Source organism: Lupinus angustifolius, chromosome LG03 (genome assembly GCF_001865875.1).
Source record: "Lupinus angustifolius cultivar Tanjil chromosome LG03, LupAngTanjil_v1.0, whole genome shotgun sequence".
NCBI lineage: Eukaryota > Viridiplantae > Streptophyta > Magnoliopsida > Fabales > Fabaceae > Lupinus > Lupinus angustifolius.
The window spans coordinates 7,315,217-7,334,982 of NC_032011.1; the positions used below are offsets into that span (position 1 = coordinate 7,315,217).

Genomic DNA, 19,766 nt, shown 5'->3' on the forward strand with positions numbered 1-19,766 from the left:
AACTTTATTTTGTGGCTCTTATATAGTTGGATCTGTTTTATTATCATTATTCACTCAATTTAAAGGTTATGCATATAATTTGCATGATCTAATAATTTGATATAATTGGACTATAATAACCTTATTTAAATTCAATTGCAAACTACATTAAATATAGTATGAAAATGATGTATAATAAATAAGAGGATAAATGCATAATTGAAAACTAAAGTATAAATAATAACCATTTACATGTAATATTTATGTATTGTCAGTATACGATTATAAAAAATTACATAATCAGTTCATTATTTATCATTATTTTATATTAATATATTTAAAGGTCAATGATGATTTAAGGTGAATAATGAATAATATTGTAATAGTATAAAACTTTCATACACTATCATATACTTTTTTCTAGATAAAATTAATGTTCTAAATAATTTGGTGGATTTTGCAACCAACCAAAAAATGTTCATATTGCATATAAAAAATACCCTTGAATGATGATAGAGAAAATATATGTATGCTTTGCAAGTGGGTAATAAAACGAATAACCCTACGTTTATATATTTCCTTGCAAAAAGCAAACTAACCGTGTAATTAATTATTCAATGCAAAATTCAAAAAGATATATAAACATAAAAAAAAGGAAATCTGTTTCATAGTAGATACATATTTAAATATAATAAGGATGAAACTTCTATTATGTTGAATTATGGGTGATGTCAGGGCATACTTAAGAAAAGTGATTCTACATAAAATAAAAGTAAAAACACCATATCTCAGCATTTTAATTTGATAGATGTTATATTATTATGATAAATCTTCTTAAAATTCTTCTTGATACTATTTAAAACAAGTATTTAATGTAAAAATAAATGTTCCATTCTCTTCAAAATACAAATAAAAAACTAAAAGTTGTCTATATTTAATTATTAGTAGGATTTTAGAAAACAAAATGTTACCAAGATTTAGGTTTATCCTACAAAGTATGAACTACTATGATATCTTTGTTTCTGTGTTTCTTTTTTACAGGACACTTCATATTTTCTATGCAGTATTTTTTTCTGTTCAATTTACTCATATTAAAGATTTGGGTATCTCTAATTTTGTTATCATCATCAAGATTACCGATAAATAAAAATAGTAAATGAAGGTAAAATTATAATCCTATAATATCTATAAAAAACTAAAAAATAACTATTTTTATTGGTGTGTACAATTGAATTGAAGGTATCTTATAATAACCAACATTGAGAATACATATAATATAATATTATATATATCATTCCCTCTAAAAAATATATATCATTTTCTCCATATTTTCTTTCTTAACCATATTCATATTTTTATACATTTACTATATAAAAATTATGTTGCCTTTTTCATTTTTATTAAACTTGGTCCCATCAATGACTTGATCAGGGCACTGAATCATAAGTTACTGGTTGGACCAGTGAATCAATGAATCAATCGGTTGACTCGGTCTATATTGAAAAGTCTAAAAATTCACAATATATATTAGCTAACATATTTTAATAACTCTACATTTTAATTTTAAAAATATTATCATACATAATTAAATAACCAACAAAGAATATCTTACTAATATAAAATGTTACAAACAATTTGGAAACATAATCAAACAACATATACATGTATTATGCTTTAATTGCAACAAAATTACATATAGGTTTAACATTTAATTAAACAACGAAAATTTACTATACTATAAGTTTACGAATGAAAAATATAATTACAAATAAGTGAAAATGTTTTTCATCACAAAATAACATTATTTTGGTTGTTTTAAAAAAATATCTTTTGATTGACTCAGACGGTCCAATGGATCCGACCATCTGAGTCACCAATTTTAGACTTAAATCAACTGAGTCAAATCGAATCAATCCAATTTTAATGCAAAACTAGTTAAATAGAAGACTCAAACTAGTCTGATGTCCGGTTTATAGTTAAACCAGTCGAATCAGCCAGTCCGATATAAGATTGCTTTTTCCTCCCTTCCCACTAATCTAGTGGATATATGGTTGTCAAAGGCAGATTTTTTATTTTCATTTTAAAAAATACAGTAGGACCAACTTCATAATCACGAAATAGAAATTAACATGACTGGACTACTGTGGTATTTGATTCTTACTAGGCTTTCATGATTAAAAGTGTTGATGTAGGTTGAAATTTTTATGAAGATGAATGGCTCACAATTCATCTCATCATACAACCTATTTCACATTAATCACTATCACTACATACAACAATTAAACATGTAGGACACCTTTTTTTAAAGCCTGTCGATGAAATTATATATTCACCAAACTTTGCACCACCCCACCAAAAGAAGTAGGTGTATATGTACATTATTACCACAAGCCTAGAACATTATGCATATGTTTAATTTTGAGACTTATTGAATCTTAATTAATGACACACTCCATTTTTTGTCTGAATAAAAGGATTTGTAAACTGAGATAGTATGGTTAGAAATATGAATAAGATATTTTCTCATTGAAATGGGTATGCTAGTATGCACGAAGGAGATAGTACCATACATTATAGACTTTAATTATGCAGATTGTTACATAAAAAAAGATAAATGAGGTAGTTCATGAGGTAAAGTTTTATTTAGTTGAAGACAAAGACTCTGGATAAAAATATTTCTCTCACCAAGGAAATATGGAGATTTGGGAGAAAGGAGAGGGTTAAAAAGAGGCTAATGCACAAGATTTTATTGACTTTTTTTATCAACAAATGTTAATATGTTAATATTTATTATGAGTAAGATTTGAATCATCAATCTTATTCACTTCAATCATTCACTCTAATTATTAGATCACCTTCAATAGTTAAGATTTAGGAAGGATAGATATATATGTTATGTTCTAAACATTAACTGGTGAACGATTGTTAAATTCAAGTACCATAAACCAAAGATCCAAAAGAAGAAAGATAAAATAAAGATCAACACACGCTTCTTGTTAATCGTAAAATAAGGTTCTATAAATGTGTTTTTCCATTCCAGGAAAAAAGAAGACAAAAATATGATTATAATTTATAAGGAAGAGTTGTATTATTACAATATTCATTATTAGGAGCATTAATATTATCAATTATATTGGGGATATCTGTATATACACACTTTCTTCTGTATGACAGTAAGCCTTAGCTAATATAGAAAACCTGATGATGTCTATATGAGAATCTTGGAATAAACCAAATTCCCAAAAGACAAAGGAAGCATGCAAATAAACACATCCATGACGAAAACAAAAAGCATAACAATATTCACTATTAATTTCACTCCCACCAACTAACCCCATTGATGGCATTAATGTTCAAAATTCTCATATATCATGATTTCTTCAAAAATACTCTAACTATATATATATATATTCTCTCATTAACATTATTATATAACCTCAAACCTAAAATTTTATATACATCTGTAAACTTACCAGAAAGACTTATGGAGCATAAAAATGCTCTTGAAAATGTAATATAGAAAAGTGTAAGAAAAAATATTAAAGAGGTGTTGCCACAATCCTATAGCAATTATAGTGTGACACCAAATTACAACGATGTGGCTGCAACACAACCGCATCGGACCACATTTGGGTTGTAATGCAACTGTATCGGGTCGCATTAGAACGCATTAATTTCAAAAATATTTTCTTTCTTATAAAATAATTCACATTGCAACCGCAATAGCGACCGCTACTACAATTTAAAACACTGGATATAGGCAGGTAGCTATGTCTCTGCAGGTGACTTATCTGTTATGTAGAGGATTAGGACCAGTGTACACTTTTCTCTTGTCTGCACCAAAAACTTGGTCACCAATATTTTTATCTGCTTTGTTCCCTTGAACTCCAACATGGAATTCAGAAGATTTGAGCTCAGAAGATGAAGAACCACCTTTAAATCTGTCAAATCTTCTGGCTTTCTCAGCTGTGGTACTTGAAGTGGTAGTGCTCAATAGTAAGAGCATAATAAGGAAGAGAGATATGAACAAAAAACCCATTTTTTGGTTCTTGCTCTTCATACAAATCATTGCATGGGGCACACTACTACACCTCAAGCTTCTTTTTTATCTTCTTGTAGAGGTGAAGCCTTTTTGGTTTTGGTTATGTTATCAAGAAAAGAAGCCTTTTGGGTTATTTTTATCTCATACCTTTAGGATTTTGAGGAGGAAGAAAGTCAATGCATAGAACTTGGTGCCTGTTTTCTTAATATATAGAAATGTTTGGTAAAGATTTCAGAGCCAGTGAGGAAAGAAACTCAACTATAGCATCAGAACAGTGAGAGAAAGTAGAAGCCAGAGAGAGAAGAGAAAGAGAGAGTTAGGTTGGGGTAGAGTGAGAGAGGGTGAAGAAGCTAGAGAAGAAAGTCAAGAGAGAAATGGGTTTTGGGATTCTTAAGCGGAAAGCTTTGGAGCAAGGTCCCTTTCTCAAACTTTATTGCTATAGGGTCATGTGAGGTTAATTATTTTTTAGTCGGTTCTCTATTAATTGTGCTCATATATGGAAGATATAATTAAATATTGTTCTAGTAATGTAAAGTCCCCTTAATTCATCAAAAAAAATGAAAAGGTTAAAGATTCAATTATTAAGAATGACACTTACTCCAAAGAGATTAATTATTTACCAATATAGTGAGAATATATTGTTGATAGTACAAAAAAATATGAGGAAGATATCTGCTATCACACATCATGATACTCGTTGTGTTTGGTTAAACAGATGAAAAGATTTTACACGTATGAGTTTTATATACTGTCACTGTATCATCTGTTTAAATATTTAATTATTATTGACTCTTCAAAAATAGTAGTAATTTACTAAATAAACGGTGGATGATATAGTGAGTGCATATTCACTATGTATATATTATACTCAAACATATATTAAATAAATTTTTTTGAAAGGCAAGTATAAATTAAATTAGTTAAATACTTTAAAATTTTATTAATCATTTGTCACACATAGCATACAATGATAATAATAATAAAAACAAAATACAGATCAATTAGTAAACATGTAGTCTTAGTATTAACTTTAAACCCTTCAAAATGTAGTGGTGTTTGATAGAGAGAATTTTGCAGTCCATAATAGTTCATCCCTACAAGAGGAGGCTATAGATGTATTTTGGAAGAAAAACTATTATATATAGTAAGCCATTACACTAGTTTAGGAACGTCGTAAATATAAATTTTCATTAATACGGGATATATTGATTATGAGATGTGATATACCCAGTTTTCATTAAGAAGAGAACTTGCAATTTTGGGTTACCTAAATTGGTGGTTATAGAAAAAATGGTTTGTCGTAATTATAATGTTCTTTGAATAACTTATGTATTCTGCGTGTTCAACTAGCATAAGTCATCTATAATTAATGAAAAAGAATTTCTAACAATCTCACTCACCTTCTAGAAATTTGAACAAGTAGATAGATTGAACTTACAACAATAAAGATTAATTACAATTATTACAATGGCTATAAAACAAGCTCCTAATAAACTGAGTTGATCATTTGGGAGCTTTTAAATACTAAGGAGCCTATTATTATTATTATTATTATTATTATTATTATTATTATTGTTATTATTGTTGAGTACTAGAAGAGTAAAGAACTATAAGTGAGATATTAAATTTTGAATCAAAACCTTGAAACAATAATTTTATATATCGTTATCATCTATAAAATAATATATTAATCCCCTCATATCTTATGTGAGACTTTACATTTGAATATACTCACTATTTTCCTCCTAAATAGTTCATCAAGTTTCACTTAAACTTTGACTTTGATATCACTTATTGAGTGCGTCTATAATCAAGGAACCTCCAATTATTGAGAAGCTCTCAACAATTAGATGATATGTCCATGTTTACTGTAGTCCTTCATATTTATCATCCACGAGAATGCAATATATTATGATTAAGATTGTTTGATGTTGTATTCCAATGATATTGTTAAGAATTATGATTTATACTATTAAGATATATTGAGGTATCTTGTAGGATATTTATAAAACAAAAGTATAATATCATAAGATTGTCTTATGAACTTATCTTGAGATCACCCCAAGGATATTTTCATGTAATATAATGAGATAGATTATTTAGATTTTCATTTTTGAAGATGATCAATAATCTTGATAGTACCCATCGTGAATGAGTTATTAGATATACTTTTGGAAAAATAGATTATTTTATATTAATAAGTAACACTCTAAAAAAGGAAGGAGTGAGTAACATTTTATTCTAGAATGCTTGAATTGTTCTTTTGATGACTTTCTCTTTGTCCAAAACCCTTTTAATTTGTTTTGTTATTATTGTTTTTAAATAAAGGTAAGGGCCAAGGGACCCACAAGAGTTTAGTGGAGATAGAGTTGTCACAAATAATGTTAAGTATTAATGATAACGAAGCAAAAATAAAAATAATAATAAATATTTAAATTTTTTAATTGACATAATATATTTTCATTGGTACGAAATATAATTTGTAACATAGCTTAAGACAACAAGTTCTTCAACTATGGCCTTGCCAAGTTTAAATAATGCCTTTTGAAAAATCTGGGATTTCTTAGCCAACAAGCCAATGACTTACTTGGCAGTTTAATTTGACTTTTTACTTGGTGTATAATTGTTGATCTTTACAAATTGTAATCATATAATATAAGCATATATTAATGCAATTGACTAGTACATATTGAATATTGAGGGCATGCTTAGTTAACGAAGAAAACGAAAAAAAGCCATGGAGAAAATACATGATTAAGTCAAAATGAGGAGGAATGAACGTATTTATTGGATACATTAGTCAATAACATTATCACTCCAATATAAAGAAAAGTTGATCACGGTGGCACAAATAAGATACTACTAATTAACAAGAAGAAAAATGAAAAGAAGAGAAGAAGAAAAGAAAAATACGAACAAAGATGGCATAACAGACAAATGATGAAAGAAGTAAAAAAGGAGGGACATGAGTTATGTGGACCATGAATTACAAGGAGATCTTCTCTAATATTATCAAAGATTATGACACGTGACAGAAAAAATATTTAACATATATGATTTTAAGTTACTTTTTAATAAAATAATTATTTTTAAATATTTTTCTCATATTTCAGTATTGTACTCTTTAATATTAAAGATGAGTAGAAGTCTAATTAAAGAGGTAAGGGGGGAGTTTCAGAATGCATATGTAGTGGTTACTTTCTTACTGGAAATGATTATATAGAGGTCACTTTAATTATGTTTAGAAAGATCAGTATATGAAAGTCGTGGAATTTTTGCACCTCCACAAAATATTAGATAATTAAACAATTAACTTCATGATGTGAAGGTGCTAAAAGCATTTTCATAAGATTATAAAAAACAAAATTATCAAAAATATGTACAAAGCTGCATGCTTTCTTCATCTGTCTTTGTATATATGAGGGACAAATATGTAAGTCTAATTTACTTAGTTAATCTATCATATGATCTTTAATTTATATACTCTTATAATGGCAACATAAATACCTAATCAGGCTTTTGAATTTTATATAGTGTATTACCAAGAGAAGAAGAAATATATATGATGATAATGGGAGACTCTGATTACAAACTTTATTTTCTTTGAAAAAAATGTTATATATTATAAGAATTTAATATTTATAGTTTTTTATGTTGTCAGTCATCATTTGATTTGTTAATCACTATTGACTTTTTTTCAAACAAAAGTAATACAAATCAATGGCGAATAATATATTGATAATGTAATAAACTTTACATTTTCAGTGCATATATTTTAAACTCATATTATAAACCAATTCTATGTTCTTCTGTCCGAATTGATTTAAAATTACACGTGAATAAGGAGTCTTTGCTCAACTCATAAAATTCAATTTTGGTACTTAATTTTGGGTTTAATTAATCCTTCATTAAGTAGGTTATAATTGTAGTAACTTTGGGTTAAGATATTTTAACCTTGAAAAAAGGGCAAGTACCTTTTGTTTTCCTAAATTCTTCTGAGAAAAAAATCACACAGAACTAACAATGTGCAGTATTTTTTTGTGTGAGAGCATTATTTATTTTATTGGAGAGATGAAAAATAGATATATTAAATAGAAAGGAGGGTAATATAAGAAGAAAAGGTGCGATACAATCATTTCTGTATATTAAATAAGTTCTAATGTCACACAACTTTTGTGTTCTAAAAACTACACTATTTGTACCCGTGCACCCGGGGGTTTAATTTGTGCCTGCAGAGGACCCATCATATCCACCGGAAAATTGCAAAGGATGTATATGAAATACGAATAAGGTAATGCAAATGAGAAATATTTGAGTGAGAGTGAAATTAGGTGTACTGGGTTTTGAGAAGTAAGTGAAACACTTATAATTCTTGAGTAATTTTCACCTTAGCTAAAAGACTATCGTAGTTATTTTTCTGCTACTCTTCTTTATGCTCACTAGAGATTCTGAACATTAATCAAAAGTCCAGACAATGTCTGAACTTGATAGTTGGAACTGGCTTCGTCAGCATGTTCGCCTGATTATCTGTAGTGGATATTCTCTCCACTCTAACAACTTCTATCTCCACTATGTCTCTGATAAAGTATATCCAAACATCAATATGCTTAGTTCTTTCATGGTACATTCGATTCTTTGTAAGATATATAACACTTTGACTATCACAGTATATGGTTATTTCTTCGAGTTGTATACCCAACTATGCAATTAGACCTTTCTCCCAAATGACTTCCTTTACAACTTTTGTTATTGCGATGTACTCTGCTTCAGTTGTAGACAAATCAACAATTGATTGTAGTGTTGCTTTCCAACTAATAGTACAATCACATAGTGTAAAGACATATTCGGTGAGCGATCTTCGCTTATCTAGATCTTCAGCATAATCCAAGTCAACATATCCAGTGATCTTGTTTCCAACATCTTTGACTTTACCATACAAAAACCTATATTTGTGGTACCTTTCAGGTAGCGTATAATCCACTTCACAGCCTTCCAGTGCACTTTACCAGGATTTGCCATATATCTGCTTACCACACTTATTGCATGTGCAATATCTGGTCTAGAGCACACCATGACATGCATGAGACTACCAACCGCACTAGCATAAGGTACACATAACATCTCTTCTTTTTCATTCTCATTTTGTGGACATAAGGCCATTGAAAGTTTGAAATGAGTCGCCAATGGAGTAGTGATTGGTTTTGCATTTTGTATGCCAAAGCGTTCCAACAGTTTCTCAATGTACTTCTTTTGTGACAGAAAGAGTGTCCCCTCTTTTCTATCCCTCTGAATCTCCATTCCCAAAATTTTCTTTCCAGCTCCTAAGTCATTCATTTCAAACTCTGAGCTCAATTGAGCTTTCAAGTTTCTTATTTCTGACATGCAATCAACATGTTATCAACATATAAAAGCAAATACATGAATGACTTATTTGCAAGCTTCTTGTAGTAGACACAACTATCATGTTCAATTTTGAAATAGCCATTTTCAAGCATGAAGGTGTCAAATTGTTGATACCACTATCTAGAAGATTGTTTTATGTCATATAAAGATTTCTTTAGCAAGCAAACGTGATTTTTTTCCCTTGAACCTCAAACCCTTCAGGTTGTTTCATGTAGATTAGTTCCTCCAACTCACCATGTAAGAATGTTGTTTTGACATCTAGTTGCTCAAGTTCTAGATCAAATTGAGCTACAATGACAAGTAGGATATGAATAGAGCTATGTTTTATCACAGGGGAGAAAACTTCATTAAAATAAATGCCTTCTCTTTGTGTAAAACCTTTGGCCACTAATCGCGCCTTGAATCTTGCATCTTCAACTCGAGGGATTCCTTCCTTCTTCTTGAAGAACCATTTGCATCCAATAATATTTCGAGCCTTCGGCTGCTTCACAAGAACCCAAGTATGATTCTTATGAAGAGGCTCGATTTCCTCTGTCACGAAATCCATTTGGAAGCTTCTTTGTTATTGATAGCTTCTTCATATGATTGTGGTTCACAATTGTTGATATCACCAACAACATTTAGAGTGTACGACACTAGATGAGCATAGCCATACTTTTCTAGAGGTTTTATATGTCTCATTTTCCTGTCCCTAGCCAACTGATAATGTTATAATTGGGAGATATCAGTACATGCATCACAAACTTCTTCTTTTGATCAAGTGTTTTTCTTTTGTTGCCTCCACCTCAAACTCCACATTCTCCAAGATATTAGGATCTTCATTTTCACTTGATGACTCTTTATGAGGCTTTAGCATTTCAGCTTCATTAAAAATAACATCTCTACTAATGATGCATTTTCTTTTCTCTAGCCACCATAACTTATATTCTTTCACACCATGAGGATATCCAAGAAAAATACTTTTAATGCTCTTGCATCAAGTTTTCCTTCTTTGTTATGAGCATATGGATGACAACCAAATATCCTCAAATTTTCATAATTTGCCGGAATACCCGACCAAATCTCTTCTAGAGTTTTGAAACCAATGGCCATTGATGGACGTCTTTTGATCAAGTAACAATCTATATTGACAGCTTCCGCCCAAAATTCTTTTGGCAATCTAACATTTGACAACATACATATCATCCTTTCGAGTAAGGTTCTGTTCATTCGTTCTGTAAGTCCATTTTGTTGTGGAGTGTGCCTCGCGGTATATTGTCTGACAATATCATTATCCTTGCAAAAATTTCTGAATTCTCCGCTGTAGAATTCTATACCATTGTCAGTTCTCAGTCTCTTGATCTTTCTCCTGGTTTGCTTTTCGATCAAGGTTTTCTACTGTTTGAACTTGATAAATGCTTCACTTTTGTGTTTCAAAATGAAGATATGCACCTTCCTTCAATAGTTATCAATGGATATTCACATGTATCTGCTACCACCATGAGAAGGTATTTGGGAAGGACCCCACAAGTCAGAATGTACATAATCCAACATACCTCTTGTTCGATGAACTATAGCATTGAATTTTATCCGATGTTGCTTTCCAAAAACAATGTTCACAAAAGTCTACATTCCCGACTTGTTAACCGTATAGTAATCCTTGTTTGGCCAACTCGGCTAGATCTCTTTCACTAACATGACCCATTTTCAGATGCCATAGTTTGGTGACATCAGAATTAGATGTTGAGGAGACAACAACAATACCCGTGATTGTGTTTTCTTGTAACATACAAAGACTATTCTATTTCTTTCCTTACATTACAACCATATTGCCTTTAGATATTCTTATAGCTCCACCTTCACCTTTGTAGCTATAACCTTTTGAATCTAGTGTTCCTAAGGAAATAAGATTTTTCTTCAATCTGGTACATGCCTTACATCTGTCAACGTCCTTACGATTCTGTCGAACATCTTGATTCTAATTGTGCGATGTCGGTGACCTTGCATGGAGCAATATTTCCCAGAAGGACCTTCCCCCATCTAAGGGTTGGTAAGTGGAAAACCAATCCTTATTGGGACACATGTGATATGAACATCCATAATGAAGTATCCATTTATCTTTTGATATGTGTTTTGAGACTATTAGTGCATCTACACTATCATAGCCATTTGCTACAACTGCATCTCCATATTCATAAATATTTTCCTTGCCTTTGCGCTCTGGGAAATTCTTGTTTATATGCCCTCCTTGTGATAGTGGAAGCATTTATACTTTCTAGGTTTCGTTTTAGACTTGGACCTGGATTTCCCTCTTTCCCCAAATTGATTTCGACTCTCTATTCTTCCTCTAGCAAAGAGACTTTCACCCGAGCCTTCAGATCACGAATCTAATACTTTTTGTTTAGTTCTTTTTAGTGCAATGCAGCCTTTACTTCATCCAAGGTTAGATCTTCTCGACCATACATCATGGTGTCGATGAAGTGCTCATAAGAACTTGGAAGAGAACATAGTAGAAGAATTTCTTGGTCTTCATCTTTAATTTTAACATCGATATTCTTTAGATCAAGAATAATTTTGTTAAAATCATCCAGATGATCTTTTTTTTCCTTCATGATTTTGAAGAGTTTATATTCTTTTCTTCAAATGCAGTCTCTTGGTGAGTGACTTCGTCCAGCTTCAACCATAATGAAGCAGTTGTAGTTTCATCCGACACTTCTTGCAAAACTTCATCTCCCAAGCACAACATAATTGCACTATGTGCTTTTTCCAAGGTTTCATCCTTCTCGTCCTCGGTCAAACTCTGTATAGCTTGTTTCTACCTTCCAAGGCTTTGCTCAAACCTTGATGAACTAGCAGGGCTTTCATCTTCATTCGTCAGTTGTTGAAACCATTTTCTCAATTAAATTTCTTCAAATCAAATTTAGCACTCGCCATGATAACCTTATACTGGAACAATGCCGTAGTCCATGAACATACACGAGGAAAGTTCCCAGGAAAGAGAGGTATGTCTTAAGAGATACGACTAAATATCAGGTCTTTCCTAAGACAGAACTTTCCTAGACATGCACTTTCGCACTACTATACTTTTCGAGTAACAAGAACAATTTCTTTCTAGTGTGTAAGATTAGACAATGCTGCAAACTCAGAGCATACTAAGAATTTTCTTTTAGATCGTACAACTTAGCATGCAAGATCTCTACGAGCTCTGATACCAGTTTGTTGGAGCGGAAGACCCGTGAAAAAAATATAGTAGAGAAAATGACACCGAGAATTTAATGTGGTTCGGCAATTTCTCTATGTCCATGATTGAAGAGTAGCAAGAATATTCCATTGTGATGAAAAGAATTACAAGTGTTTCACTTACTACTCAAAACTCAAGTACACTCAATTTCACACTCACTCAAGTATTCCTCAAACACTCAAATATTTTCACAATATTAGAACAAGAGAACACGAAGAGAGAATATGCACTAAGCTAAGTATTTGGTTTGTCTTACAATGGCTTGGAGCACTCCTATTATAGCCAATGATCTTGAAGATTATGTGGCCAAAGGAAAAAACATTAATGTTGGTTTCATCATAGCCACTTCTTTTACTTGGCTAGAAATTCTCATTTTCTTCAAGATGATCTCTAGTCACTTCCTTTTTGCTTGACTCGAGAAAGTCTTTTCATTAGTTTTTCTTTTAGCCAATATTCAATAGCAAATAAATTTGAGTTTAATATTTAGGTACTATCATTGTAAAGATTTATACATAGTCCGTATATCATATAATACATTTATTTATATTACTTTTATTTAAGAGATAATGATGATTAAATATGAATGACAGATGAGTAAAAAAAAATCCATTTAACTTCCTAAAAGCCTCAATTTCCTAGGAAATGAAACCTGGCTTTCTAAATTTCTATTGTACATAACATGACTCTCTTAATTTTTTATGATATGCAGCACTTGCCATTTGAATTTTGATGAAAAGATAAATACTTAACTTAAGATTTTAACTTTAAGTAGGGGCAAGTGATGTGCCAAAAAACATCTCATATAATAAAAGAGACCAATAGTTTCTCTTTTCTTTTTATCGTCATTTTGTTCAAGCTTCAATTAGAAGTTGATATGAGATACCATTATATAAAGTTACTTATGTGTGTGCATGTAAATGGAAATGATGAGAAAAAGATACGAAAAAATGAGTTATTAGTGCTCTCGTGCGTATAGAATGGAGAGAAGTGTAGGAGCTAAAAAAAGGTATAAAGGATGAGAACTAAGTGTGAAAATCATAAGAGAATGTCATGATCTGCCCTTACATTCTATTTGTATAAGAGACTTGAGGAATAATAATGCACGGGCAAAGAAAAGAAAAATAATAAGCCACATGTTTTTCACTTTATTTGTCACAAGCTATGTAATTATGTTTATGGCCATACGAAGGTCTTGGCCCACTCGGCTCGAGCCCACTCGGCTCGAGCCCACTCTACTTTTTAGAAGCATAATCAGTATAGATCATAACACCATCTTCACTCATTTGTGTAGCAATGTTATAAAACCGACATAACATTAAATTGAAAAGGAGGTTTTTTGAAGTTTTAAGAGTTAAACTGTCTGTATCTGATATAATATATAATTAATATAATTTATAAATATATATTATATATAATGAATTTTTTATATAATTAATAATATAAATAATTATATTGAAGATCTTTTTTGAACCGAAACAAAACAAAATATTGGAGTAGTAATATTTTTTTAATTTTAAGTGAACTGTTCACTTCATGGGTTGCTCCATTTAACTAGGTTTAATATGATCGGATCACAAAAGTTCAACCCTTCATTCAGTTAAGACTGTAAACCAAAGTCGTTTACAAGTCAGGTCAGTGATCAGACTAGTCAAACTGTCACATATTACTTATAAGTAATAGAGGAAAATTCTACTCAATACTCTAAACCTCCTAGTATGAACAATTGGGGTATTAGAGAGTCACCAGTATTAGTTAAGATCATCTCTACTACTTCAGCGAAAAATACACAAAAACGGAAAAATAATATATTGTGACACTTTTATATTTTAAATGCAATGTGATAACACTTTTATCCTTAAGTATGAAAATGAAAGTAAGAATATGTCTCTGTACGAGGATAGGATTATTTCCCATCAATCGAGGGTCATACTACTAGGTATCTGGCCTAAAGAAGCTCTTTGAACACATATTTCAACGACCATCAATTTCGTGTTTAAAAAATGTGTCAGAAATAAGGGGATTGGGAAATTTTATTGAGTGGTATCTGCTTTAGATTGCAAAAAGCAAAGATGAAATGCATAAATGGGGAATGTTGTTATGAGTACAATGAGTATGATTAGAGAAAAAGAATTCTTTGCTCTGCAAGCAACAAGGATTTCCCACTCTTTGGTGGTTCCAATTTGCTTTTTTTTATAGCTTTTTTGCACCTAGCTTTTCAGTCAAAGCCAAAAGCCCTTTTTCCATCTTATCATCATTGGAACATAACTGCTACATGAAACCTCTCACTACGTGCTTAAAATAAAGCCACTCTTGTTAATTGTTAATCAGTAATCAGCCTCAAAGAGACTATATTAGGAACTTTGGAAAAATAAGTAGTTGTAATGTTAAGTGGAATAAATTCGAATCATCTTCAGTACTAGAGAGTCGAGTACTAAATGAGATGATAACATGTGACACTTAAAAACTTTTAATGATTCAAAATTTATATTATATTAAATTGATCTGGGCCTCATATTCTTTTAATAGACTATCTAGTACGGGAGAGAATCCAAACTCTAAAAATTCATACATGCCTAAAACATATGCCGTGGAAATTGACAATAAATAACTAAGTTGCAAATATTCGATCAATAACATTGCTAACTATAGGTTATAATGGAAAAATGCAAATTAATATTTCCACTTCATTTTCTAATGCTAATCCTTCAACTTTATAAATTTACCTTAAGACTTTTGTATTGTTAGATTAAGTATATATCTCTAACTTTGTTTGAAGACATTAATGTTGGAATTGGTAATGTTTAAGAAGTATGGAAGAAAAGAAGGAGAAAACAGTTGAAGAAAGGAAGTAGAAGATGATGAATAGTTGGAAAACAGAAATAGAAAAATCTGGTTGTTGATTAACAACCTGAACCTTCTATTTATAGTAAGTTTTAACCAAAGGCCCAATTACATAAACAATAAAAGCCCAACCTGTTTTTATATCAAAACTATTTAATTGCAATGCATTATGCTTAACACTCTCCCTTAATTCAATAGTTTCACTTAGAATTCCTAGCCTTCTTCTCTGTTTTTCAAAACTCTCCTTCTTCAAGGGCTTTGTTAAGATTTCAGCTAGTTGCTCATCTGATTGGACAAAATTCTAGTCTCAGATTTTGTTTCTCCACTTGATCTCTTAAGAAGTAGTACTTTGTGTCTATATGCTTGCTTCAACCATGTGACACTGGGTTCTTAGCCAAGCAGATTGCAGATTTATTGTCCATTATTAGAAGCATTGAGTCATCACAACATACTCCAAGCTTTGTTAGTAGGGATTGTAGCAATATCCCTTGACAACCATCTAAGAAAGCTGCAATGTATTCAACTTCACAAGATGAGAGTGCCACCACTTCTTGTTTTTTCGAGCTTCAACTAATAGGAGCCTCACCAAATTTGAATAGATATCACGGGGTGCTATTTCTATCATCTTTGCCTCCACTCCAATCTGCATCAATGTAACCATATACTGAGATTGGTTTATTGCTTTTGTTGACAGGAAACAACACACCAAAGTTAATGTTTCCCTTTAGATATCTATGAAGTCTCTTAACAACAATCATGTGAGAGTGCCTAGGGTCTTCCATATGTCTACTAACAAGGCCAACTCCATAGGTGATGTCTGGTCTAGAGTTGCATATGTACCTTAGTGACCCTATCATCTGCCTATAGAGTGTTGCATCAACCTTTTGATCATCTGGATTTCCTTTGCACAACACATTTCTAGTCTCAAGTGGTGTGGAAGTTGAGTTGCAGTCAAGTATATCAAACTTCTTCAGCATATCAGTGATATTTTTTTTCTGGTGCATTACTATGCCTTCCTCTGATTTAACAAATTCTATTCCAAGAAAGTATGACAAGGTGCCCAGATTAGACATTTCAAATTCTGATTTCAACTTTGTCTTGATGCCCTCTATTTCATAATCTCTGCATCCTGTTATCAAAAGATCATCTACATACAAGCATATTATGACTGATGTTGTTGTAGGTGAGCTTTTGATGTAGATTCCATGTTCACTTGTGCATCTGATAATGCCTTGTTTTAGAAGAAATCCATCTATTATTTTGTTTCATGCCCTGGGGGCTTGTCTTAGTCCATAGAGTGCCTTGTGTAACCTATAAACTTTTTGCTCTTGTCCTGGAACCTCAAATCCTAGAGGTTGTGTCACAAATACTTCTTTATCTAATGGACCATTCAAGAATGCTGATTTCACATCCATTTGGCTCAAGCTCCAATTCTTTGAACTTGCAATTGCTATAACCATTCTGATAGTTTCAATTCTTGCAACTGGTGCAAACACCTCATCAAAGTCTAGACCTGGCTTTTGTAAGAACCCTTTGGCAACTAACTAACCTGACCTTATACTTGGCCACTGATCCATCTGGTTTGAGCTTCAACTTATAAACCCATTTTACTGCAATTGCTTTCTTTCCTTTGGGCAATGAGGTGAGTTCCCAAGTATTGTTCTTCTCTATTGACCTGATCTCCTCCTTCATTGCCTCAGCTCAACACACTTCTTTGGCTGCTTGTTCAAAGGTGATAGGTTCCATCTCAGCTAGAAGAGCCATATGAACTAAGTTTCCTTTTGATGTGATTGTTGTATCTGAGAAGACTTCATAGTCTCTCAATCTTGCAGGCATGTTTCTTTGTCTTTGAGGTCTCTCATTTGTTTCTGCATTACCTTCTCTTGTTGTGTTACTCACAAAAGTCCCTTGGGAGGTGCTTATATCCATTTGACTTATTTGATTTGAGGGTCTATCAGATGAGTTCCAATATCAGGCCTGAGTTTCATCAAACATGAGATCTCTACTATATGAGATGACATTGGAGTATGGATTGTAGACTTTATATGCCCAAGTAGAATGATATCCTAGGAAAATCAACTTTTCTCCTTTGTCATCCAGCTTTCTTCTCTTGTTGTCAGGAATGTGCCTATAGCATATTGCCCTAAACACTTTGAGGTGTCTCACACTTGGCTTCACACTAGACCAGGCTTCAATTGGAGTCACTTTGCTCAATCTCTTTGTGGGACATTTGTTCGTTATATAGGCTGTTGTAGCCACTGCTTCACCCCAAAACTTCTTTGGTAATTTCTTTGTTTTTAGCATACTTCTTGCCATATTCAAGAGAGATCTATTCACCCTCTCTGTTGTTCCATTGTGTTGGAGAGTATAGGGAGCAACTATTTCATGAGTGATGCTTTCTTTGTCATAATAGCTAGGAAACTGATGAAATACATATTCCCCTCCTCCATCACTCCTTAACAACTTTAGCTTATTGCCACATTGCTTTTCAGCCATTGTTTTAAAGCTTCTGAATTTGTTGAATACCTCATTCTTTCTGTTCAACAAAAAGATCCAAAGCTTTCTAGTAAAATCATCCTTTAAAGTTAAAAAGTAATTGTTTCCTCCAAGGGACTGAACTTTAAGAGGTCCACATACATAAGTATATACTACCTCTAATGGCTTGGTTGTTCTAGATGATACTTGAAATTTGAAGGAGTTCCTGGACTGCTTACTTGTGATGCACTCTTCACACAATTCAGTTAGAGTCCTTATGTTAGGTAATCCAGTGACCAACCTCTCTTGACTCAGCATTTCTAGGCTCCTGAAATTCAGATGTCCAAGTCTTTGGTGCCATGTCCAAGTCTAGGCATTTGTTGTCACCAAGATTGATGCCAATCTTGAATGTCCTATTGTGTGAGAGGGGTGCTTTCATGATAAGAGTATTCTTCTTGTTGAAAATCTTCAACATCATGTCTTCCATTCTCATCTTGTACCTCTTTTCAAGTAGTTGACCCAAGCTTATCAAGTTATTCTTCATCTTTGACACATAGAGTACATTTGAGATATATGAGGCTGTCCCATCTTTCCTTCTTATCATCACCTTGCCAATTCTCTCTACAATGATGTAACTGTCATCTGCAAACCTTACCTTCGTCTTTACTGAGTCATCAAAGGACATGAATCATTCCTTATGTCCAGTCATATGATTTGAACATCCTGTGTCTAGGTACCAATTATTAGACGAGGATTATTGATCACCCTTTGTAGTAAACATTAGTAATTTCTCATCTAAGGTACTTATCTCCAAGTCAGTCACCTCACCTTTTGCCATCAGCAAGACCTCTTCATCAGAGTCTTCTTCCTTGGCTAGACTTGCCTCTGCATCCTTGCTCTTCATTTTGAGTTTGCATTTGCATTCTGATGCAAAGTGTCCCCATTTCTTGCAGTTAAAGCACTGAATTTTGCTTTTGTCCTTGTTCTTCTTTCCATTGAATTTATGATTTCCCTTTCTAGCATTTCCTGACTCCACATCATGACTTAAGTTAGTTGAATTGTTCGTTGGAAATCCCCTTCCAGTGTGATATGGCTTCTCTTCATCAGTCTTCCTGCCTGAATTCCACTTGCCATTGTCTTTGTTGAATCTGTCAAAGTGCTCAAAATTATTTTTCTTCTTGAATTGAGCACTTAGTGCTTGCTGAGATTGTCTATCTAACATTCTCTCAAGAAATCTCTGCTCATATGCTTCAAGTGACCCTGTAACTCATCAATCTTGAGATTCTCAAGGTCCTTGGATTCTTCAATTGCAACCACAACATGGTCAAATTTTGCAGAGAGAGTTCTCAAGATCTTCTCCACTATGCTCTATTCAGGTATTTTCTCACCACAGCCTTTCATTACATTGATCAAGGTTCTAATTCTTGTAAAGTAATCTGCTATGGATTCTTGATCTTCCATCTGCAATAACTCATACTGCCTACGCATCATCTGCAACCTTACTTTCTTCACCTTTACTCCACGTGAATAGCATTTATCTAGGATTTCCCAAGCCTCCTTAGATGATGTTGCTGCAAAGATTTTCTCGAAATTCGCATGATCCATACATTGATGGATTAAGAAGATTGCCTTGCAATCTCTTTTCTTTGCATCTCTGAATTCCACTTTCTCTGCTTCACTTGAGTTCTCATTCAATTCTTGAACCCTTTGTTGCACAACATCGAGACAATCTTGAAATCCAAAGATAGCCTTCATCTGGATTCTCCAATGATCAAAGTTCTTCCCATCAAGAATGGGTAGATTCAT

The 19,766-nt window shown here is 32.3% G+C and overlaps 1 protein-coding gene across 1 annotated transcript; it reads right to left on the reverse strand.

The window, feature by feature from the left end:
• On the reverse strand, positions 18,715–19,766 carry LOC109342311. The gene is made up of 2 exons (XM_019580322.1): positions 19,349–19,766; positions 18,715–19,220 (listed from the first exon to the last, which is right to left on the reverse strand). The coding sequence occupies exons 1-2, from the start codon at positions 19,764–19,766 to the stop codon at positions 18,715–18,717; spliced, it is 924 nt and encodes a 307-aa protein (XP_019435867.1).

Excerpts from the sequence above, each read along its gene's own strand:
- LOC109342311 (XM_019580322.1), bottom strand. The coding sequence starts at position 19,766 with ATGAATCTACCCATTCTTGATGGGAAGAACTTTGATCATTGGAGAATC. Across the intron at positions 19,221-19,348 it reads CAATGTAATGAAAGGCTGTG|GGTCACTTGAAGCATATGAG; the intron begins GTGAGAAAATAC and ends GATGAGTTACAG.